General features: G+C 54.7%; 1 protein-coding gene across 4 annotated transcripts in view; it reads right to left on the bottom strand.

Annotated features, from left to right (window-relative positions):
• The window catches only part of TMED3 (transmembrane p24 trafficking protein 3), a 37,194-nt gene that overhangs the window by 9,180 nt on the left and 5,054 nt on the right, over positions 1 to 22,960 (bottom strand). The window contains exon 3 of one of the 4 annotated variants that reach the window (XR_004297858.1): positions 10,994 to 11,389. The exons of 1 other annotated variant lie outside the window; for it this stretch is intronic. Coding sequence is in view for 2 of the 3 variants with exons in the window: in XM_032392026.1 (XP_032247917.1) it covers positions 20,129 to 20,365 (237 nt within the window). In the remaining variant the exon portion in view is untranslated. Of the gene's footprint in view, positions 1 to 10,469; positions 11,390 to 19,054; positions 20,366 to 22,960 lie in introns of those variants that run through there. 2 more of the 4 variants (XM_032392029.1, XM_032392026.1) reach the window with 2 other exon arrangements.

Below are 22,960 nucleotides of genomic sequence, written 5' to 3'. Positions count from 1 at the left end.
AAAAAAAAAAAAAAAAAAAGAGTCTCTTATGGTTTGTCTCCCTCTCTGGTTTCGTCTTATTTCATCTTTCCCTCCCTTCTCCTATGATCCTCTGCCTTGTTTCTCAAATTCCACATATCAGTGAGATCATATGATACTTGTCTTTCTCTGACTGACTTATTTTGCTTAGCATAATACCCTCTAGTTCCATCCATGTCATTGCAATTGACAAGATTTCATTTTTCTGATGGCTGCATAATATTCCATTGTATATATATACCACATCTTCTTTATCCATTCATCTGTCGATGGACATCTTGGCTCTTTCCACAGTTTGGTTATTGTGGACATTGCTGCTATAAACATTGGGGTGCATGTGCCCCTTCGGATCACTACATTTTTATCTTTGGGGTAAATACCCAGTAGTGCAATTGCTGGGTCGTAGGGTAGCTCTATATTTAACTTTTTGAGGAACCTCCATACTGTTTTCCAGAGTGGCTGCACCAGCTTGCATTCCCACCAACAGTGTAGGAGGGTTCCTCTTTCTCCACATCCCTGCCAACATCTGTCGTTTCCTGACTTGTTAATTTTAGCCATTCTGACTGGTGTGAGGTGGTATCTCATTGAGGTTTTGATTTGGATTTCCCTGATGCTGAGTGATGTTGAGCACTTTTTCATGTGTCTGTTGGCCATTTGAATGTCTTCTTTGCAGAAATGTCTGTTCATGTCTTCTGCCCATTTCTTGACTGGATTCTTTGTTTTTTTAGGTATTGAGTTTAAGTTCTTTGTCTGATGTCATTTGCAAATATCTTCTCCCATTCTGTCGGTTGTCTCTTGGTTTTGTTGACTGTTTTCTTTGCTATGCAGAAGCTTTTTATCTTGATGAAGTCCTGATAGTTCATTTTTGCCCTTGCTTCCCTTGCCTTTGGCGATGATTCTAGGAAGAAGTTGCTGCGGCTGAGGTCGAAGAGGTTGCTGCCTGTGTTCTCCTCAAGGATTTTGATGGATTCCTGTTTCACACTGAGGTATTTCATCCTTTTGAGCCCCCAGACCCTTGTTAATCAGGCAGGGGATTGGGCAGGTGCGCAGCAGAAAGAGGTCGGAGACAACAAAGCATGCATTTGCATCTCAGCAATCCCCACCTTGCTCTGACTCTGTTTTCCCTGTGGGAATCTTTAACTGGATCCACCTAACCCTGATGCATTGTCTAGCTGCCCAACAGATTCTTGCTTTAGGCAGGAAAGGCCTCAAACCAACCGCAGAGCCCACGGAACCCGCGGGAGCACAGCTGAAGGCCGCCTGCCGTGGCTCTGGGAGCCGACTTTGTCCTCATGCGGGCACTTCATCTTGTGTCCATTTGCAGCAATGAGAGGGACGGATGATTAAGTATCATGGGGAGGCGTGCTAAATTCACTGGAAGATAGGGTTGCTCACATTAAACCGTATTTATAACCTTTTGCAGTTGAGGACAACTGAACAGCCAAAGAAAATAGCCCAAGAGGGAAACCGAAGAGATTTAAGATGCCTTGATGGAAGGTTCTTGACAATGCTCCCAGACTGGTACAATCTCATTGAAAATGCAACCCTTTCCCCCTCTTTACTGGGAGAATCTATGGATAAAAGAGAAAACAGCCCAGGACTGGTCTTTTCTGCCTGATTAGTGGTGTTTACAAAACACACATTCCTTGTGTAGCCAGGGAATGTCTGGTGCGAGCTTGTGTGCAGATGGAACGTGGGCAACAGGTGGGCTCCATTCTCCGCCATCCCCCACTCCTTTATGGGTCCACGGCTGGCCCGGAGCTGGGTCCTGAAAATCCCAGATGAAGGAATCAAGAAAGGGTGGATGTGTCCTTTCAAACGGATCAGACAAACCTGAAGAAAGCTCCTTGTTCAGACTCACCCGGCAATTTCACTCGAAACGGCACACGTCATGGGTACAGCCGGGGCACTGATGAGAACAGGGGATTCGGAAGGATTCTACTGAGCTCTCGTCACCCAGCTGGAAGTGAAGATAAAATCCCGGAGGCAGGGACGGGGAGGGAAGGGACAGGAGTGCTGGGGTGTGGATGGGGCTCTGGAGGGGAGGGAAAAGCTCCCAGGACAGGAAGAGAACATCATTCAATTCAACATGTCTGTGCCCCACACTCAATGGCAGCTGTAACACAGATTCTCTACCCCACCCGCTGCCCCTTTCCCTCGGGGCCAGTAAGCCATCCGTTCCCCATGGCTCCCTTCCCCACTTGGGGCCCCGATGCGGCATCTCCTCCACATCTCAGCGTCACCCTGAAAGCCCCCAGTCCCCAACTATCACCAACAGACGGCATTTCATATGGATCTGCGGGACACGCTGCAGTCCCAAGATTCGGATGTAAAATGCGTTTGTACACATCGTCCCATCTTCGGACCCTACCCGGGGAGCTCAGTGGTGAAACATGCAGCCTAACTGATCCCTTTAAGGACACACATTTTGGCGTGTTTGGTTTTCTGGAAGTAGGGCCAACTTGGCAAATTAAAAGACACAGTCTCCACTGTTTTAGAGTAAAAGATAAGGTGGCTTTGAGAGAGCCCAGCGGATATTGCTTAAATCTGATTACCACCTAACCATTAACAGTCCATCTGCCTCTCTCGGGGGGTCAGACGCCTCTCCCATCCCTGTGACTGAGCTCTGATCAGTGGGGGGCTGCACGCACATTCAGGGGGTGCATGAGAAGCCCAAAGGAGCGGAGCTGACGTGTCCACGCCCAGCCAAGCGCACAGGGAGATGCTCGTGAGGATGGCGGCCTGCGCAGTGCCGCATGAGCCACAGGCTGGACCAACCCCAGAGGATGCCTATGGGTTCCTCCAGATCCGCGGCCTCGACCCGAAACACACTGCCTTGATTATTAAATTCCGTCATGAACGAGGTCACAAACGCAGAGGCATGCATTTGACATCGAATAGCAGGGCGGGTTATAAAGAGAAATCGGGGTGTGAGAAGGGTTGCAGGGGCAAAGGGAGTCCCCCCCCAAACCCGCCAGAGCAGTGAGGCTGGTGGAGCCCCCAAGACAGCTTGGTCATTGCAGAATGCCAGGAATGTGCGCTCCCTTGGAAGCCGGGGGAGCCCAGGAGCCTGGGAGCCAGACGCCACCCTGCTGAGCCTGCCAGCAGCTGTTGCCACCTGCCGGACGTGACTTCAGATGCAGGGAGAGAGAGGGCGGAGGCGGGGGCCTCTCCCTTCCTTTAGAGAAGGAGAGCAGGAGCTCCTGACGTGGCACGCGGGCCTGGCACTCACAGCTTGCCCGTGAACACGAGCCATTCACAGAACACCCACATCAGACAAGGCCGCTCACCTGGGCCAGGCTGGGGCAGGACAAAAGCAAGGCCACTCCGTGAGCAGGTGTGAACACGGACCAACCCTGAGCACGGCCCAAGCCACAGACTGCCCGGCCACCCCTCATGCTGGCCGACACCGTTACCTGGGACGGTTGTGGCCTCACGTGCTCTCCTCCCAGATCAGACTTGTTAACACACCCCCATCACGGAATTACCCCGCTTCCTGGCAGCATCCACCCCAGAGAAAGCCCCTTAGACTCTCCCCAGAACCACCTGCCACAAGCCCAGTCCCTGCCGTGGGTTCTCTCCAACACCGTCTTGCTGAGACGCCCGCGTTGCCATCCCTGCCCCGAGACAGGTGCTAATGGAGCTGGCCAACCCCAGGGGAGTGCCTGGTGGTCTCCGGCCTGCCGCCAGTGGGGGCACGGTGACCAGCTATCAGACCCAGCCCGGGACACCCGACGAGCACCGGATGGGAACCAGGTGGCTGACTGGCCGGCCTGCTGTCTCCGCGTTACCAGGGTGGCTGTAACTCGCCGGGATGGTCCTCCACCTCACCATGTTTCCGCGTGTCTCCTCTGTCCTCGCCATCTGAGTGCCAAATTTCCACTTCACTAATTCAGCTGTGGGACCTCCTGCCTAGCCCTGTTTCAGCACCTGCATCCTATAGGACTCTGCCAGGTGCCAGGCGAGACCCACTTGGTGAGAGATGCCTCTAGGTCTCCAGCTATGTCCTCCCCCCGGGGAAGGTTGGCAGCTCCGGGACCCAGAAGCCCGGGGGATGAAGGTGGAGCCTGACACCAGCTCTCCTGGAACATCGTGTGTCCTCCAGAGCCCCCTTCACGGCGGCTGCTGTTAGCGGACCGACACTGGGTGCCTGGCTGGGCGTTCCTGTCTTAGGCCTCCTGCCACCGCTCACACCAGGGCAGACCCTCCCATGCCACCACCACGTTTCTGCTGGTCACTGTCCCCAACATCAGCGCCGACCCTGCTCTGTCACGGTCATTGACGGATTCCAAAATGCGGATGCCCCCATGCCCCTCCCAGGGTAACAGGTGACAGTCGGGTCTGGCTCTCTCTCTATTTGCATATTTTATTTTTGAATGTTTGGTATTTGGGCTTATCATTCAGAACAAGGTAAAGAACTCCAGAACCGTAGGATAATCCTGGGAAGTTGAGGACCGATGAGGGGTCTTTTCCCCTAGACATATCGCAATATTAAAATCCCCCTCTCAGCCACCTGGACCAAATTATTTGTCTAGGGACCTGACAACATGGAAGGTTTTATTTTTGTCCTCTTTGTGACAAACACAGAAATGAAAGCAATAATGTCATTTGCTCGTTACTAGATATCATTAATATTCATGAAGATGCTCCCTATTTCCTTCTCGAGGACCAAGAACTGCTCACGGCTTTCAGCAAGCATGGTCCCTGTGCACAGAAGAGGCTAATCACTCGAGCACTGAGTCCATTCTGCATGTCGGGCTGCCACGCCTGCTCTGGAGTGGAGGAAGTCTGCGGGACGAGGGTGCACTCGTGGAGAACCTGACCCTGGGATGAGTGTAAGGCACGGGTTCTGTTGGGGAAACCACACAAGCCCGTGTGACGAGGCACACAGTCCCCTGCACTGTCCTCACCCGTGGAGGGGCACAGAGGGGCCAGGCGCGTGTGCACAGGGGAGACCCTCCCTCTGCCACCCCTGCTAGGGGAGCCAGCATGAGAACGAGCGGCCCCACTCACAGACCTAGCCCCTCCACCCAGGGGAGGCTGCATGGGGCTACCTTCTTGGTATGGCAGAGAGAAGTCAATGTTGGGGTCTTTGCAAGTAATGTATCTCCCACTGATAGAAATATCGGGGGGGCAGTGGTCAGAGGCTCTGGGGTAGACCCACGATCTCCTTCTGGGCCCAGCTGGGGATGACTTTGTCCTTGACCTCCTGACCTTGAAGCTGAATCCCACAGGTGGCGGTCATGAAAGATGGATTCCAGCCCCCACCCCCCTATCTGCGGGTCGTTTGCCTGTTCACATCCTGTAGGTCTGGTCCCTATTACCCCAGAAACAGAGGGACACACCTAAAGGTTTGTGCTTGGAAGGGACGAAATGAGCGTCCCACCCACTCGTTGTGGCTTCTAGCCCCGGCCCCTGTCCATCAGGCCACGCCGCCTCTCCTGGCTGTTCACAGGGAGCCCAGACCCACAGGCCCGTGCCCTGGGCCTGTGGTGGAGGACAGAGGGCAGGCCTGTTCCCCCGGGGGTCCCCCCACACCCCAGTCTTCCCCCCACCCCGTCCACAGAAACAGGCACCCTTCAGGGTCTGATCCCTTGGGGGTCTGCTGTATGGTTAATAAGCGAACCTGTGCTTCTGTGGAAGCTGGGACGAGGGCTCTAATAAAATATTAGAAGAAAGACATGGATGCAAAATTTTCAAAGAGGACAGTCAAAGACAGAATCCTGGGGTATGACAGCATGAAGCAACCTCAGTGACCCCACAGACAGGCCAACACACCCATTCCCCAGATGGGGAAGCTAAGGCTCAGAAAGCAGAAGGGCTTTCTGCAATGCTCTGCAATCATTCAGAAGTGGATCCCACGGTTCCTGATGTCCAGGCCAGTGTCCTTCCAACTGCCTTGGACATCAAGGGGACCGTAACTGCCCGGTGCGACAGCCCCCTGGGAGGGGCTGAGGGCACCTTCACAGACAGCAGGACCCCGAGGACAAGGACAGACAAGGACGTGAGTTCAAGAAGAGCATGTTTTGTTTTTTTGTTTTTTTGTTTTTTGCTTAAAAAATGTGTTAAATTCTAAAACTAATAACGTACTTGTTATTTTTTTCAAGTGTGGAAGTGTGTAACACGGAACATCGACCTCCCTGCCGGGGTCCCCACCAATAGGGGCTGCCTCCTCTCAGACATTTCATACATACGCAAACATACACAGAGCGGGGTTGTGTGTGTTTATAAATGTGTACACGTAGTTTTCATACAACGGGGCTCAGAGGACACGTTCTGCTCTGCAGTTTGCTTTTCTTTAGTCTGGACACAGGTTTGGCCACCTGTCAGCCGTATAGACGCCCTCGTCCGAGACGTCTACACGGAAATGCACGGTGTGGCCATATCCTACCTTATTTAACTCAGCGGTGGATACTCAGGCTGTCTCCAGCTTGGGGACGTGCTAGGGACGAGCAAACGGGTCACCAGAATGTTCCATGAAGGCCACCGCTCCCGACAATGAGGAAGAGCGGGCTGAGAAGACTTAAACCTCACACTTAAAATGTAAAAAGTAAATTGCATTTTCTCAAACACTCAGTGAATTCGTAAAAAAACCCAGCTGTGATGTGGGCAGCAGATGCCATCCTGAAAACCACAGCTGGGCAAGTAAAGGACGGGCTCAGGGAAGGGGAGGACGAGCCGGGCAGGTGAGGGGCAAGGCCGCTCGCTGAAGCGGACTCTCCTGGATGGCACGTAGGGGCCGGTGCCCCCGCCCCAGACCCTGAGCCAGCCGCAGACCACGGGGCGATGACGCCGTCTCCTCTCCTGCTCTCACACCAGCCGCACCTTCGGCAGGGCTCCAAGTGTGCTTCCAGGCCAGTGTCGGACGCTGGAGAGGTCCAGCAGACAGGAAACCGGTTGCGGCGGGTCTGAACTGCCAGCACCCCTGGGGACTGGAGTCCTGCTTTTGATGGCGGACTGGTTTTCTGGGACTCTCAGAACCTTCTTTCTGGCTGGCATAAGCTGGCGTGGCATTCATGTCTCCAGCCGGGCTGGCCACCTACCCCCCACCTGGATCCTGGGCTGCAGGGGACCCTCCGACCGGACCACCGGTGCTGGCCACCCCCACCACCTCCGGATTTGGAAATACGTCCATAGGGCCCTTCGGGCAGCCATCACCGTACCCAGTGAGCCGCGGTGTTGCGGGGTAGCTGAATTGTCCCACCGGGTGGGCTCTGAAGTCACAGCTGACTTCCTGGTCTCGTGCACATTGTTGACTTGATTGATCCAAGATCGCAGCTCATTTCAGAGGATCTGGGGCGCTCGGCAACAGGATACTGGCAGAGGCTTACTTCCCGCACCACTGAGACCAGGTAGGGACGCAGGCCCAGGGACAGGGGTGGCAAAGGAAGCCACACCATCCCGCCCCCCCCCCACGGCGGATCCATCATAGCCTTTGGAAAGATAACTCGTGGAGGGTGCTTATGCAATGTCTCTCTACCCCAGCAGAGGTCCTTCCCAAAGAGAGCAGAATATGCCAAAAATGAAGCTACAGAGCCTGCTGACACTTGGAGCTCTGGCCCCGGCAGGGTGACACCGCACGGGGTTTCTCCGCCTCCATCCTGCTCCCTGCGGCGGGCAGCGGGATGGGCCTGGGGCTCCCCGCACCTGCACGGCAAGGCCCCCTCTTGCGTGCTCCTTTCCTTTCTTTTCTCTTCCTGTCACTGGAATGGTTTTCCAGGGAATGTGAAGCAGGAGTAAGAGGCCAAGAGTCCAGTTGGCTCACTCTTAGCAAAGGCCGAGGGCCTACCATGGGCTGTCCGGGCTTCCGTGGGGGGGGGTCACGCTCAGGCATCGGGTGGGAGGGGGACGGGCATGTCCTGGGCTTGCCCGCTGTGCAGAAATCTTCCCTGGGCTCTATCTAGCTGTAGTCAGTGTCCTCGAGGAGGCTGCTGGTCAGGGGATGGGGTCTTCTGGTCATCTCTCTCCCACTCGCTCTCCCTGTCCCCTCCCCCTCCCCCACCCTGCTCCAACCAAGAACAACCAAACCCTGACTTTCATTTTCTGGACAGAAATGAACGGCAACACTGGGGCCTTTGTATCAGGCCAACGAAGAGTTTCACACATTCCTACTGTCTGAGCAGCTATGAGCCCCAATCCTTGAAATTTCAGAAAACACGCCCCAGCTGTCCACAGGAAGTCCTTTTCCTGCAAGTTGGGTTCTTCGCTGTCACTTCAGGCTTGTGCAGGGGAAACGGAGGGGCTGCCCACCATCTCTGGGATCCCAAACACATGCTTCCAAATCGGATTCGTGATCGTCCAGGCGAGGATCCACAGGAAAGCCGGGGTCACTGGCTTCTCGCTGAGAGGCCGAAGAAGCAGGTGACAACACGTGGATTTGGGGGCCGGCAAAATGAGACAGTGGAATTATCGGGCTTTGCTGAAGGTAGCGATCTTGTTTCTTCCTTTTTTAGATTTTCTTCTATTACACAATAACATGTTCACTTTATAAAGAGCAGAAACTTTATAAAGAGTAGAAAACGTAGATGAGCAAAACACAACACAAAATCTGCAAATCACACGTGATCTGCCATCGAGGAACAAAACTTGGTGCTGTCTTGAGGATATTCTTTCTGGACTTCTGTCTCTGCAAAAAAAATGTGTATGTGTGCACTTTGAACCCCAACTGGGACCACACTCTGGACCATGTTTTATATCCTTCTTTTTGGCTCTCAAGAAAGTTGTTCTCTTCATAAAGTTCCTGCACGTTTTAAAAAGCTTTTTTCTCTAGTGGTAGAATAGATACAATTTTTTGTTGTTACAGCAATTGGGATTTTTTTTTACCATTAAGTTTTCTAACCAGCTATCCTTAGTTTGTAAGAAGATACTGATTTTGTATACATTTTTAAACAGCCTCTTTGTTCTTATTAGTCCTAATAGACTTTTAGTTAATTACCATGGGTTTTCCACATCGAGAATCATCTCAGTGACAAAGATTATTTTGTTTCTCTTAAAATCATGACTTTTCTTTTCTTTTCTTTGGAGGGCTTGAGTGCAGAAAAAAAATCAGTTCTTGAAAGGAATGTGACCCAGTAGTAAATGTCTTAAGTGTTCCCCAGCGTGGCTGCATCTGAGACCGTATTGATTTGGGATTGACCGCAGGACACCCTACATTCCGGCGCCGGGCAGCATTCATCTCCTGAAAAACGGCCGTAGATTCACAGTGGGTGAGCATCAAGGCCGGACTGTTCGCCAGGGATCAGAGCACGAGGGGAACGCCGGCCTTCCGGGGGTGCCCTCTGGAGAGTCTGGGAATGGGGGTGAAGCCAGGTCTAGGGGAAGTTTACTGATTGTTCCGGGGTGGGGGGAACCAACAGTCTGTGCCAAAGAGGGGTTTTTTTAAATCAATTTTCCCATTTCACTTTATGAAGTATTTTTTTCAGGGGAAGAGAAGAGAATCTATTGTGAAGCCCTAGTGATTACAGATTTTTTTCCATCTTTTCAATAAGCAGATACTGAATTGACCACCAATCCTAAAACTGCGCCTGTCATGGATCTGCCACTTCTCTGGGGGTGTCCCTCTCGCTGCAGCTGGCCCTGGGAGCTGGAGGGCTGGAGGATGCAGACTTCTCTATCCACACTCGCCCACGAGGGCCCGCGTTGGCACACGGTCGTCTACATGTATGCGAGTCCTGCAGGCCCCTCCGGCCTGACTGCCACCTGGCACCACTGTCAAGTCGACAGCTCCCTCGGTAGCTCACGGGACCCCAGACCCGGGGTCTGCCCCCACCACCTCCCGCCCGAAAACTCTCCTTCCCACGGGCAAGCCCACCTCAGTAACTGGGACCACTTTGCACCCAGTCGTTCAAAGTCGTGAAGTTGTCCTTGACTCCTCCTCTCCTCCTTTGGTGCCTCCAACCCAAGAGCCCGACCCTCCACCCTCACCCCTGCTGAGGCCACTGCCACCTCTGCCTGGACCACTATGGTGGCCTCAGCCCCCCACCCCCGCATCCACCCACAGCACAACCAGAGGGACCCCTTGGAATGTAATCCCACCTGAATGGGAATGTTCACTGCAGTTCTGTTGGAAAAAGCCCAACATTGGAAACAAGCCCAATGTCTGTCCGTGTGTGAACCGTTAAACCGCAGGACACACGCGCCACGGGGCCCTTACTACACAGAATCAGACGGAAGCACCAGTAGAGGCACCTGCCAACCTCGCTGCGCCTCAAGCGCATTCTGCTGAGTGAAAACAGCCAATCTCAACAAACTGCACGATCCCATTGATACATCTTCAAAATGACACGATCACAGAGATGGAGAACGGGCAAGTGGCTGCTGGGGGTTACGGATGGTGGGGGGACGGGGGGAGGTCTTCGTGGTGAGGGAACAGTTCCGGGTCCAGGTGGTGGTGGTGGTTCCATGCACCCGCGTGTGCGACAGGATGGGCTGGGGCTGCTCACACGGCGCCGACGTCAACGCCCGGTTTTGAAACTCTCCTGTAATTACCCGGGACGTGACGATCGGCAGAAACTGAGCAAAGGGGATACCAGATCTATCCTAAAACTATATTTTTAGCCTTTTTTTTAGTGCAATTTTAGGTTCACAACCCAACTGAGAGGGAAATCCAGAGATTTCCCCCAGACCCTCCACCTCTACACACGCATGGCGTCCACGTCACAAATCACTCACCAGAATGATTACATTTCTACCCAGGATGAACCTACACTGACACTTAGTATCACCCCAAATCCACATTTTCCCTCAGGGTTCGCTCTTGGTGCTGTATGTTCTATGAGTTTAGATAAACATTGAACGGCCTACATCCATCATTATCCTATTTCCACTGCCCTAAAAATCCTCCATGTCCTGCCTGTTCATCTCTTCCCAGCCCGGCAACCACTTGTCATTTTATTATTTCTGGTTTTGCCTTTCCCAGAACGTCCTATGGTTGCAATCATACAATACACAGCCTTTTCAGAATAGCTGCTCTCACCTGGTAATACGGTTTTAAGGTCTCCTGGCTCATCTCCTTTTGGTGCTGACTGATAGTCCACCGTCTGGATGCACTAGAGTTTTCTCTCCATGCCCGTGAAGGGCATCTTGGCTGCTCCCCAGTTTTGGCAATTGTGAATAAAGTTTGTGTGCCGGGTTTTGTGTGGACATAAGTTTTCAACTCCTTTGGGTAAACGCCAAGGAGGGAAGATGCTGGATGGTGTGTGTATTTCTGTAGGAAAGCGCCACCCTGTCTTCCAGGTGGCCGCACCACGTTGCATTCCCAACAGCCATGAACGAGTGTTCCTGACGCTCCACGTCCTCACCAGCGTCTGGTGTCGTCAGGGTTCTGGATTTGGCTATTCTCATAGGTGTTCTGTAGTACTTTTGAAACTTCCTGTGAATTTATAATCATTTCAAAATAAAAACATTAAAAAAGCAAAACTTTAAAAAAACAATTTGGCCATCCTATCTCTCTGCTGGCTTCCCATGTCAACTTGGCATAAAATTAAGTACATAGTCTTACCACAGTCCAGAAACTCTACATGAGCTGGCCCATGGCTACCTCTCAAAATTCATTTCTTACCACTAGCCCCGTTGCTCACTGCCACACCTATTCTTATATTCCTGATGTTCCCCGAACATGCCCTGAAAATTCCCACCTCAGGGCCTTTGCACTTGCTTTTCCTTCCAGCTGGAAGATTCCTCCTCAAACACCACCTCATGAGTGAGCCCATCCATACCCCGATCTCACTAATACCTTTCTGACTCTGTCTCTGTCTCTACCCCAGTGTTGTCTGTCTTCACAGCACTGTCACGACCTAACATCACACCATTTACTGGGTTATCTGTCTATTTTGACTGTTCCATAGAATGTAAGTCTCGCCAGGACAGGAACTCTGTCTATTCATTATTATCTCCCCAGTGCTTAGCAGTGCCCAGCACCTAGCAGACGTTCAGTTAAGTGGTTAGCGAATCGACTACTTAATTGGGACGACTGGACTTTTTCCTTGTGAGTTGCAACATGAGTCTTCCCCAATCTTGTCTTTGGTTTTGTTTATAGCATGTGTGCGTGCAGGTTTCACCATGCAATAACCTAAAATCCTGTGTAGTCAGACTCATTTATCTCTCCTGGATATTGTGTCATGTTTTTTTTATTGTTGTTGTTGTTGTTTTAAGATTTTATTTATTTGACAGAGAGAGAGACAGCGAGAGAGGGAACACAGCAGGGGGAGTGGCAGAGGGAGAAGCAGGCTTCCCACCGAGCAGGGAGCCCGACGCGGGGCTCGATCCCAGGACCCTGGGATCATGACTTGAGCCGAAGGCAGACGCTCAACGACTGAGCCACCCAGGCGCCCCTTGTGTCATGCTTAGAAGGATCGCCCCCACCCACCCACCAGGCAAAGCTTATTTTAATTTTTTTCTTTTTAATGTTTAAATTTTTCATCTTTCTGGAAATTGTTCGGCATAAAGTAGGAAGCAAAGATTAACTTTTTCTGATCTTGAACTTGGGGCCATCACTTTATTTTCCTGTTTTTCATTGACATGGTACACCTCTGGCAACCCTTCTATTCTCAAGTTTGCGGGGTAACTTTGTTCCACTGTGTTTCCAGCATGCGACATCTTGCACATGTTGTCTACAATGTAAACTGTAGGAGATGTTTGCTTTGTGAGCCAACGCTTTGTCTTCAAATAGATGAGTTTAGCCCATTTACCTTTGTCAGATAGATGCGGTTAGCTCTTTATCACTTGTATCTCTGCTTCAAACTCTTCTTTTATAAAGGCAATTGCTTCATTATTTTTTAATTGATAATGACATATTTGGCCATAATTTTTATCTGCCCCTTGCCAACATTTTTGGCGTTTTCCATTTTCAATGTGTTTTTCCGGGTTTCCTTCCTTTTTATCTCATTGTATCTTTGGATAGACCAGGGCTTCTCAACCTAGGCACCCCCGGCATCCTGGGTCGTCCACGGATTTGCCGTGGGAGCCGTCCTGCACCCCGTCGGATGTTCAGCAGCATCCTGGGACCCCCACCCACTAGACCTTGCCAAAATGTCCCCTGAGGGGCAAAGCCCCTCCCTGTTGACAACCCCCAGCATGGATCAGGAGTTCCTGCCTTTGGTTGCTCATCTCTGAGAAAGAAAGGTACCTTCTGCCTGCGTGGGGATGAGCCCTGCTCAGGTCAGGCAGGACCTTCCCCGGCGGCCCAGGATGAGGGAGCGAGCGACCAAGCGCCCGTGCACTCTGCTTCTCCAGCCTCCTGGGCCTGGAAGCTACCACTCTGCTCACGTCTCTCTCCTCCACCAGCCTCTCTGTGGGGCAGCCAGCGGACTTCCCAAAGCCTGCCCCTAAAATCCCTCCGAGGATGAAGCCCCACTCCCTGCTGGCCCTCGCTGTCCCCCTCATCCCCACTGCCGCTCGCACACCCATCCCTCTCCCCTCCTATGGTCGGGGCAGCCGGAGTCCTGGCTTCCGGAGCACTCAGCCTGCAGGACACCCCTGTGCCTTTGCTCCCTCCCACTCTCTTCCTTCCCCACTGGTTTCCCAGCCTCAGCCCAGGAGCCACCTGCTCCAATCAGGTTCTCTGGCCCTCCACCCAGCAGGCCCTGCCCTGCCTCCAGCCCCGACCTCGATGAATCCACGGGTGCATGAAGTAGTGAGCAGGGGCATGAATGAATGGTTGGCTTTTCTTACTGACGTCATTCTTCCCAGCAGTTGCACTTACTGAAAAATGAATGAATGAATGATGTCACTTCCAAGTTAGGTCAAATTGAGATAGAGAAAAATGATCACACTTAATGAGGGAAAACCTAGAAAAACGACTTCCTCTGTACTCAGCAGCACCTGCACAGCGGGCTCATTGCTGACGGCATGCCCGGTGCATCGGTCACCTACTACCGCCTAACACATTAATCCCCGATTCAGCAGTCTGCAAACACAAACGTGCTTATCGCGCTTTCCAGGGTCAGGAGTTCAAGGCTGACTCAGCCGGGAGGTTCTGGCTCAGGAAGAACCACGAAGTTGCAGCCAAGACGTTGTTCAACGACCCTTATATCCTCTGATATTCTGGGATACACTGAAGAGCCCTGAATAATGCCCGTCAACCGAGTTTCTCTGCAGAGACCCATTTCTCCCTGCTTGGAAGCAGACTGGTTTATACCAGCCGGACCCTTAAAGCAAAACAGAGCTTCACTGGTGTTTCTATACTGTCCTCTTGTGGTCACTTCTTACATCGTTGCAGTTCTAGGCAAAAGATGAAATTCGCTTGGTATTTATGGAAAAAAACATTTCAGGTACTAAATACAGTACTTAGAACAGTGTCTGCTGGGAGCAGTGGAGGGTATGCATTTGTGCAATTTCCCTTTGGAGAGTTTATTCTCACCGCAGAAGTAAGACACTCAGCCCAGAGGTGCATGACACCGTGCGGCCACGCGGGGTGTGGCGGAGCTGGGGCAGGGGTCTGACTCTGCTCCCCACACTTACCGCCCTCACCCCGCCGTGCGGGAGGGTGAATTTGCTCTCGGCTTGAGCTGGGACACTCAGCCTGCCCCCGCCCTCAGACACGGTGCTCCCTGTTCTCAGGCTTTCGGGCTCACATCGGGATTCGCAGCACGGCCCCCTCGGCCTCAGACTGACCAACACGCCTCGCTTTCCTGCTACCGCAGCTTGCATCTGGCAGGTCCGGGGACTTCTCAGCCTCCACGACCGTGTGAGCCAATTCCTATAGGAAATCTCCTATTGTTTCCCTTTCTCTGTTTCTCATGAGCCAGCCTAGAAGAAATGTCCCACCTCAGTGGAACTAGACTCACAACGGACAGAACCAGTAGCTCTCTCTGTTTAAAAAAAGAGAAGAAGAAAGGAATGGATTTTATTAATCCATTTATGAATCCAGCTTCTTTTTCAAGGACTCTTGAGAAGACTAAAGAGCATCCCTCATTTTACTCTTACGAGCTAGATGGCTTCAAGGAAAGCTGAATAAATTCTCTGTGCCTCAGTTTCCCCACTATAAAACAGGAATGGTAATAGTCCCCATGTCATGGAGCCGTTTGGAGAGCTCAAGTGCTTCAAACGATGGTTGGCCCACAGTAAGAGTGCAGTGTAATTTCTTCTGTGGTTGTCATGATGAGGATTATTTCTTAAATTCGCAGCAAGAAAAATAAGGAAGTGAGCATCTGAACCTCCCCCATCTCCCTCACTCTCTAGTTCTCAATCTCAACTTGCTGTATTGTTAAATCACTGTTCAGCGATGGGGATTGATACAATGTATTCTGACCGGACTTTCTCCGCCTCCCCAGCCCCCAGTCCCAGGTGGGCGACATCGTGGACGAAGCGCTCGCAGAAACACGCGTGCCCTTTGTGCGCTGCTTCTCTCCCACGCTGGCTCGCGGGGGCTCCACCCCGGCAGCTTATTCCAGAATGGGTGCGCTGTTCCCCTCGGACCTTCCAGTTCTAAAATCGTCACCTGCTGCCTTTGTATCTGGATGGCAGTGAGCAGTTCCCAATCTTCCTGGGTCTGCACTCTTTCCTGCAGTTCCCTGGACACCACTCCACGGTCTTCTCCAGTAAATGTCCTGGAAACGTTGGAAATCACAGATTTCTTCTCATGGATCACCTGCTCTTTGGTCTTTGCTGTCGTGGTTCTGTTTTCTTCTTCAGGGACACCCAGACCTGCATGATGGACTCGCTCTGGTGTACAAATCTGTTTGTCCCCAGTAATGTCCAGCTCTGAGTTCTCTGTCCGCTTTATTCGGGGCAGTCTTTCCGGGCTTTTCTCCAGCCTCCCTCCCTGAGATTCCGGCCGCACCTGTTCCCTGGCATCTGCAAACTGATGACCCCTTCTGTGATGGTTTTTTCCTCTTCTACGTTGCCCTGAATCTTGACAGCTCTCTCTCATCTTTTCCGTGGTAGTATAACCTCGTCTATGAGTTCTTGTAACTCTTCTCTAAAGCCCTGTTGCCTTTTTCCTGCCGGGGGGCAGATTTGGTGTGATCCTGGCTACACAGCAGATTGCCCCCAGGGCCCCCACCGTCCACATGCCACGTCTCCTGCCCAGCTGTCTGACCAGCTTCTCCTCCAACCGCACCTACCCCGCCCCTGGGAGGAGAGGACTAGAGTGGGGGCCACCTCTGCTGCTCACACGCGGCCCCTAGAAGTACCATTCCAGGTTCTGCTGCTCGGCCATTCAGGATAAGGCCTCCTTCTCTTAGGAAAATCTCAACCCACTACAACCGCTCCAGGCATCTCCCCCCTCCCCCAACCCTTTCGTGTATCACCGAATTTGACAGCTAGTGATTCGGGACTGTGACCTTTCTCTGGTTTCAGGGATTTAAATTCTATTTTACTCTCACCTGCTTGGGTTGATCTCACAGAACAGGGGGTGGGAGGGAGAAGAGGAAGGAGTCTGCCTTCTTACATCAGAAGTCCAAGACCCTTCTCTTAGCACGGTTTCTCTTACACCATGACCTCTACTAAGAGCTTACTAGGTAAACTCGTGTGTCATCTACAAGCCTGCTCCTGACTCGCAATCGCAAGTACTTAGCGGGACATATTTTCTCCAGTGTCTTATAGCTCAGGAGAGTGCATATCAATTAACCAGATTGGTTTCAAACCGGACCATGCTTGAAGGAGAAGCCACCTGGATGCCACCCTGTTTCGTTTCATTTGAGAATGTTCTATTGTCGCTGCTTATGCTCAGCGAGGTTTCAAACCCAGAGGTTTGGGAGCCTCAGAAACCAGAGTCTGGCTTGAACACGCTCAGCTGAGACTGCATTGGTTCCTATGTGCTATCAAAAGCCGAAAATAGACCTACAAATGATGAAAACAGTCTGATCAAGTTCTTGGAGGATTTCTCCAGGATGTGATAGGGAATGTGAAGAACAAGCCATATGTGAAACCTGTTTTCTCCTGTGGCCAAATATTGGACTGAGAAACACAAACCAGCAGAAGCAAAACAGCATCGAGCTGTGTCAGAATCAGGAACTGCAACGGCTCGGCAGTGCTGAGGGTGAAAAAGGCTGACGGCTAGAGTTACATGAAGCAAAAGATGGTTGCTTCCCACGTAACCCAGAAGGTCCGACGGGTGGGTCCCAGGGGAGCAGGGAGGAGCTGAGCCCGAGACTGCACCAGAACTGGAAAAGCAGGTGCTCCCCAAACCTGTCCCATAACCTGTCGTTCGCCTACGTTAGACTGTGCTCGCGTGTGAGTCTGGCCAAGAACGTTCTGTGTGCATTATAATTCTGCATAAAGAAACGTCATAGGGGAGTGGCCTTCCCCGCGGATCTGCTGCAGGTGAAGTCCTAGCGTGCGCACACCCTGGCTCGCGGCTCCCCAGAGATGAGGACTCTCTAGAATACAGAGGATGGGGCTATGTGGGGTTTAAAGCCATGAAGGAGCACATCCAGGTGCGGTGGCAGCCCGGCGGACCGGGAGGCCCGCGGGCTCCATCCTCATCATCCACAGTTCTCCCGACGGCCAGAAGATGGACCCGAAACTCGAACAGTGAGGCAGTGAAGCTTCTCCCTGCTCCGTATCATACACCGTGAAAGCCCAGAATAAAACATCATAAACGGTAGACCAGAGGCTTTTGCATCCAGGACAGAGACTGGATCCTTGGGACCCGGGGCCTACAGGAGACAACCACTGACCCCTCGCAGCTCGGTCACAGCTAGGAATGGGGCGCAGGCTTTGACTTGTCTGGGGAGTTGCCCGTCCCGCCCCAGGACAGTGGCCAAGCCTCTCCGAAGGCAGTGCGTTCCCGATGACAATCAGCTATCCAGTGATTGCGGTCCGCATCCGGGCATGAAAACTGAGCACTGTCCTTAAGAGAAAATCGATCCTTTGCAAAAGTCTTTTTTTTTTTTTTTTTTAAAGATTTTATTTATTTATTTGAGAGAGAATGAGAGAGAGTGAGCACATGAGAGGGGGGAGGGTCAGAGGGAGAAGCAGACTCCCTGCCGAGCAGGGAGCCCGATGCGGGACTCGATCCAGGGACTCCAGGATCATGACCTGAGCCGAAGGCAGTCGCTTAACCAACTGAGCCACCCAGGCGCCCCTTTGCAAAAGTCTTAAAGGGAGGAAGGTTCTAGTAAAACAGGAGCTTCGTGTGCCCTGAGGGCCCCCCCCCCCCAGCTCATCCCCGTTGCTTCAGTGGAAGAGCTCCTGCACCGGCTGCTCTGGAGCCTGAGGCCTCGGGTGCGCGGGGCTCCGGCGGGAAAGGGCCGGATCTTCTCCTTCTGAGCAGGGGAGCCCTCGCAGGTGCTTGCACGCTGCTCTTCAGCCGCATCCGCTGATGATGGGCACCATCTCGCACGCGAGACACTCACAGAGCTTCTGACGGCAGGCTGTTCCCCACGAGCAACTCCGCGGCACCGGCGGGGTGTCCTACGGCGTCACTCCCCTGTCATCCACCCGGACACAGCGCCACATCCCACAGGCCACGGGCCCCGCCCCGCCAGACCGTCCCCATGCCACACGCCAGTCGCGAGGCCAGGCTGTCACCCGCGCTTCTGACCCCCGGCTGCAGCTCGGTATGTGATGGGATGAGCACTGGGTGTTATATGCAACTTTAAAACAAGGGAGAAGAAGTACTCTCAAACACATATGAACAGACAAGCAGCATTTATCTCAACTAAGCTCAGCAAGCCTCATGGAGTCACTCCCAGGCGACGAGTCTACGAAGCATCACGAACACCTGCCAGGCAGCTCGGAAGATGTCCTTTAGGGCGGGCGTCAGATCTTCCTTCGAGACCTACTTCAGAGACGCTTGCTAAGTATGCATCAGCTTCCGACAGGCAAGGCTGCTGGTTCAGCAACTTATACGTGTGAAGACCTCGGTACGTAGCAGGCGTCATTCCAGGGACCGGGGATGCAGCCGCGAGCAAAGTCGGCCCCCCCCCCCCAACCGCATCATGGAGCTCACATCCAATGGGGTACGAAGGACAGTAAACAGACAAGTAAACCCATGTGTCGGCGGTGATGCGTAGCTGAGAAGTAAAGCAGGGACAGGGAGACAAGAGGCCGGGGCAGGTGGGGCAGCGCCATCCTGAACGGAGTGGTTAGGGTTAACTCGCGGATAATGTAGGTTATCAGGGAGAGAGCGTTCCAATAGGACACTGCAGGTGCAAAGGCCCTGGGGCAGAGGCATGGCCTGGTGGTTACAGGAACAGCGAGGAGACCTGCTGGAGTGGGAGGACATGGGGCAGCACAGCCTGCCCACGGACGAGGCAGGACTTCACAGCCCCCAGCGAGGACGCTGCCGTGACCTGAGTGACATGGGGAGCCACGGGACGGTGCTGACCCGGGAGGACATGGTCTGACCTAAGTTTGACAGAGACCAGCGTGGCTGCTGTGGACACAGCACAGGACAGCCGCTGATCGCTCTGTCCCTTTCTGTGCTCAGCCCCCCGTTTGGACTTGAGGATCAGCTGTTTCGACAGTGACCTTCGAGTCTGAGACGAGAGAATAACCAGCTCCCCACGTCACCGCTCTCGTTCCACTGGGAGGGGGGCAACGGAGCCCCAGGCCGCGCACGTGTGTCCACAGCATCGTGCACACGCCTCGAGGGCCACGCCTGCTCTCCCGCACGCCCTCTGCGCACACCCACGTTCCCCAAGAAGCTGCGCGCTCCTCTGGGGCAAAGAAAGAAAGGCACAAGTCTGCGCGGTGCTCCTGCTTAGCTTTTATTAACCAGAGTGCTGCCTCCGGGAGACACACGGCTCAGCAGGGCACCCTCCGCGGAGGACGCCACCTCTCTGCAAAGCCGCTTCGGGGCGCGTCTCCGGCAGATAGAGAGCTCCAGGAGACAAGCCAGCCGACGGCCCCCCCTCCTCCACAGAGGGCGGGACACACCCGAGCCCAACGACCCACGCACCGTGGAGCAGAGGTAGCCGCCCCACAAGGCCGGGGCACCTGGGCTTCCCCTGCGGCCAGACCCCTGGCCCCCCCCAGTCAGGGCCTGACTGTCCGCTTTTCTCGGTGTGACCCACATAATGCGGCTAGCTGCCTCCAGATCGCCGGCCGCCGGGCTCGAGGAGTAAGCAGCTGGGTACCACCCCCAGGGGCTCGGCCCCACCCCAGGGTGGCCCTTGGGCCCAGCAGGGGCCTGGGGGCGGGGCCCCGGGGCAGGAGCCTGGGCCTAGGAGTGCAGCGCCCGCGGGCTGGCTCGCTTTTCCGTGAAGAAGGCCTTCAGCAGCAGCACCTGGCTGAAACTGACCACCAGCAGGGCGATCACCTCGCCGACGGACCAGCACGAGACCCGGCTGCTGAGGTCTTCGGCCCGGGCCCGGTCCTGCGCCTCGCGGAGCCGGTAATGCGTCTGGGAGTCAATGACCGTCTTCAGGGCCTCGTGGATGGTCACACAGGCGGACTCCATCTGGGCAGGAAGAGAGAGGCGGTCCCGGTCTCCGCTAGACAAGAAGGGAGGAATCCACGCGCGGCCGCCGCAGCCCCGGGCGCCCGTGCTGAAGCGAGCGCTGTGCGTGTGCGCTAAGGAGGCCGCGGCTCAGCTCAGCCTCCGCGCTCAGCCCACCCGGGGCTCGGGGGCTTAGGGCCCTCGCCCAGCGTCCCACGGCAGGTGGCAGCATCAGGAACCCCTGACCGCCTCTCACGCCCGCCCCGTGCTCTCTGACACTCCTGACTCCCCACGGCCCGCTCACCCCACGTGCTGACGAGGGGACTGGGGCTCAGAGACGCCGTGGGACTGGCCCCAGGTCACACAGCTAACGGCAGAGAAGTAAACCACAATCGTGCGGGACGCCCCGCTAACCTGCAACCTCCTTTCCCTGGTCCAACACCACGCGTGCCAGGCAGAACCCCAAAACCGTCCCAGCACCCCCAGGACCCCAGCACCTTCCGCTGCAGGGAACTGAACTCACCAACAACCTGGCGGGTGTGGAACCAGATCCCTCCCAGAGCCTCGTGAGGAGGTCCCACCGGCCGCACCCTGACCCGGCCTGGACCCCGCCGGGCCGGAGACAATACAGGGGTGTTGTTTGAGGCCGTCAGTAGTCAGCGAAGGAGAACTGACCCGTGTGCCCGTGGGAGGTCATGAGATCATGCCAAACCTACACAGTTCTATGCCAACAACACGTTCTCAGGCTAGACAAGCTCACAAAGCGTCCAGGAGACACCTGCCTCGGTCCCCAGACTGCACAGGTGACCCGTCCATACAGTGAGCGTGAGAAGGGAGGGGAGACCGAGTCACTGCGCCACCACCTGACCAACCCCAAGATCCCGTTTCTCTCACAGACTGAACAGTGTCCCCGAGACAAATGGGAGAGCCCAGCCAAGAAGTCCTGTTGGCTTATTCTCCCGGCTGGGCACTCTCTACTCTGGACCACGTGAGGAAGGACGAGAGCTTCCTACGAGGCCATGTCCTGCGTCTGCCTGACGAGCAGCCCACCTCCCAGGGCCACGGGTTCCCTCTAAACGCGGGGGCCGGCGCTGTCCTTCTGGCCCGTGGGGAAGAGCCACACGGACGGAACAGTGACGAGGTCACCGTGCAGAACATGGAATTCATGGGGCTCCGTGGGGCAGGGGGTCGAGGGGCAGAATCCACGGGAAAGAACAGGCCCGTTTGGGCGTCAGTGGGTCCCCCAAGGGGTACCTTCATCCTGCATTCTTGGTGGCATCCTGCGTGCCCTGTGATCGTGGGCCATAACCTCGCACCCAGACCGGTCGGCGCCGGGCACCTTTACCTGCCCCACGTTTAGTAGGTAGCTCACGCCTATGGGCGTTTGATGTTGAGAGACGGCCAACCGACCCCAGAAGGGTTCCTGCCATCACAGACTTGACCCCGAAGGAGACTCCCAAGTGACAGCCACCAGCAGGACCACTCGGGGCACAGAGCTCTCTGCTGGAGGCGCGCTCCCCCCAGCTCTTCCGCTGATGCCTCCAGAGCTCAGGAAGGCACGGCCACCGTCACAGAGGGGACGGGGGACCAACCCGGGAAGGACCGGGGAAGCGGCTGCAGTGTGAGGTCAGGCTTGACCCCTGCGAGCCTTGTCCAGGCCAGATCTAGATACGGCATCTCCGGAAGCCTCCCTCTGCTCACTTCCGGTCACTACCTAGGACACAGGGAGATGCGGAGGGTCACACTGGTCCTGCGTTCACACCAGCCTGCCCATCCCTGCAAGGCCACAATCACCGACAGGGGCCGGGGGCTCCGCAGGAGCGCCGGTAAGAACGAGACGAGAACTTCAGACGGCGCGGGGTTTTCTCTCATGGCCCAAACTTGCACTAATGTGTTCATTCACATGCACAGCGATACCTCCTCAGCTCCTCAGCTCCCAGGCGCTGTGCTGGGCCCGGGGACCGAGGAGACGAATCGGTCACAGACACAGTCCTGTGTCAGCAAGTTTAAAGGAGAACAGACTGGATGCATCCCGAAAGGAGCCAGCAGGAGGGCGTACAGAGTTGTGGGACGCCCAGGGGACAGCTGCTAATCCTGCAGGACGAAGGGGAGGCGCTCTTCCCATGGGAAGTGCCCAGGTGGGGGGCGAGGCTGAGCCTGGCGGACGGGCAGGGGAGGGGAAGGCGGGCGAGGCTGAGCCTGGCGGACGGGCAGGGGAGGGGAAGGCGGGCGAGGCTGCGCCTGGCGGACGGGCAAGGGAGAGAAGGCAGCCGAGCGATAGAAGCTCACGAAAGGCACAGGGAGGGCTGCCGGACTCAGGGATGCGAGCGAAGAAGCGTGGGGGGGGCTCACGGTAAAGGCCTCAGGACGGACCCCTCACTGCAAAGTGCTGTGAGCAGGATGGCAAGCTCAGAACCCCACTTTACAAGGCCCCCGGGAGCCAGGACACTGAGAGGGGCCGGCGGGAGCCAGTCTGGAGGGGGCTGTGCTCTGTGGGGCAGAAGAGCGGACCCGGGCGCTGAGAGGACCCGGCGGCAGGCAGGTCATCCTTGAAATAGGGGGTTGGATGGGGACACACACACATACGTGCATGTGCACGTGTGTGAGTGTATGGAC

The sequence above is a fragment of the Phoca vitulina genome, unplaced genomic scaffold (assembly GCF_004348235.1).
Source record: "Phoca vitulina isolate PV1807 unplaced genomic scaffold, GSC_HSeal_1.0 scaffold65, whole genome shotgun sequence".
Lineage (NCBI taxonomy): Eukaryota > Metazoa > Chordata > Mammalia > Carnivora > Phocidae > Phoca > Phoca vitulina.
The sequence above is the reverse complement of the archived record's forward strand: the minus strand, read 5'-3'. Positions and strand labels throughout refer to the sequence as shown.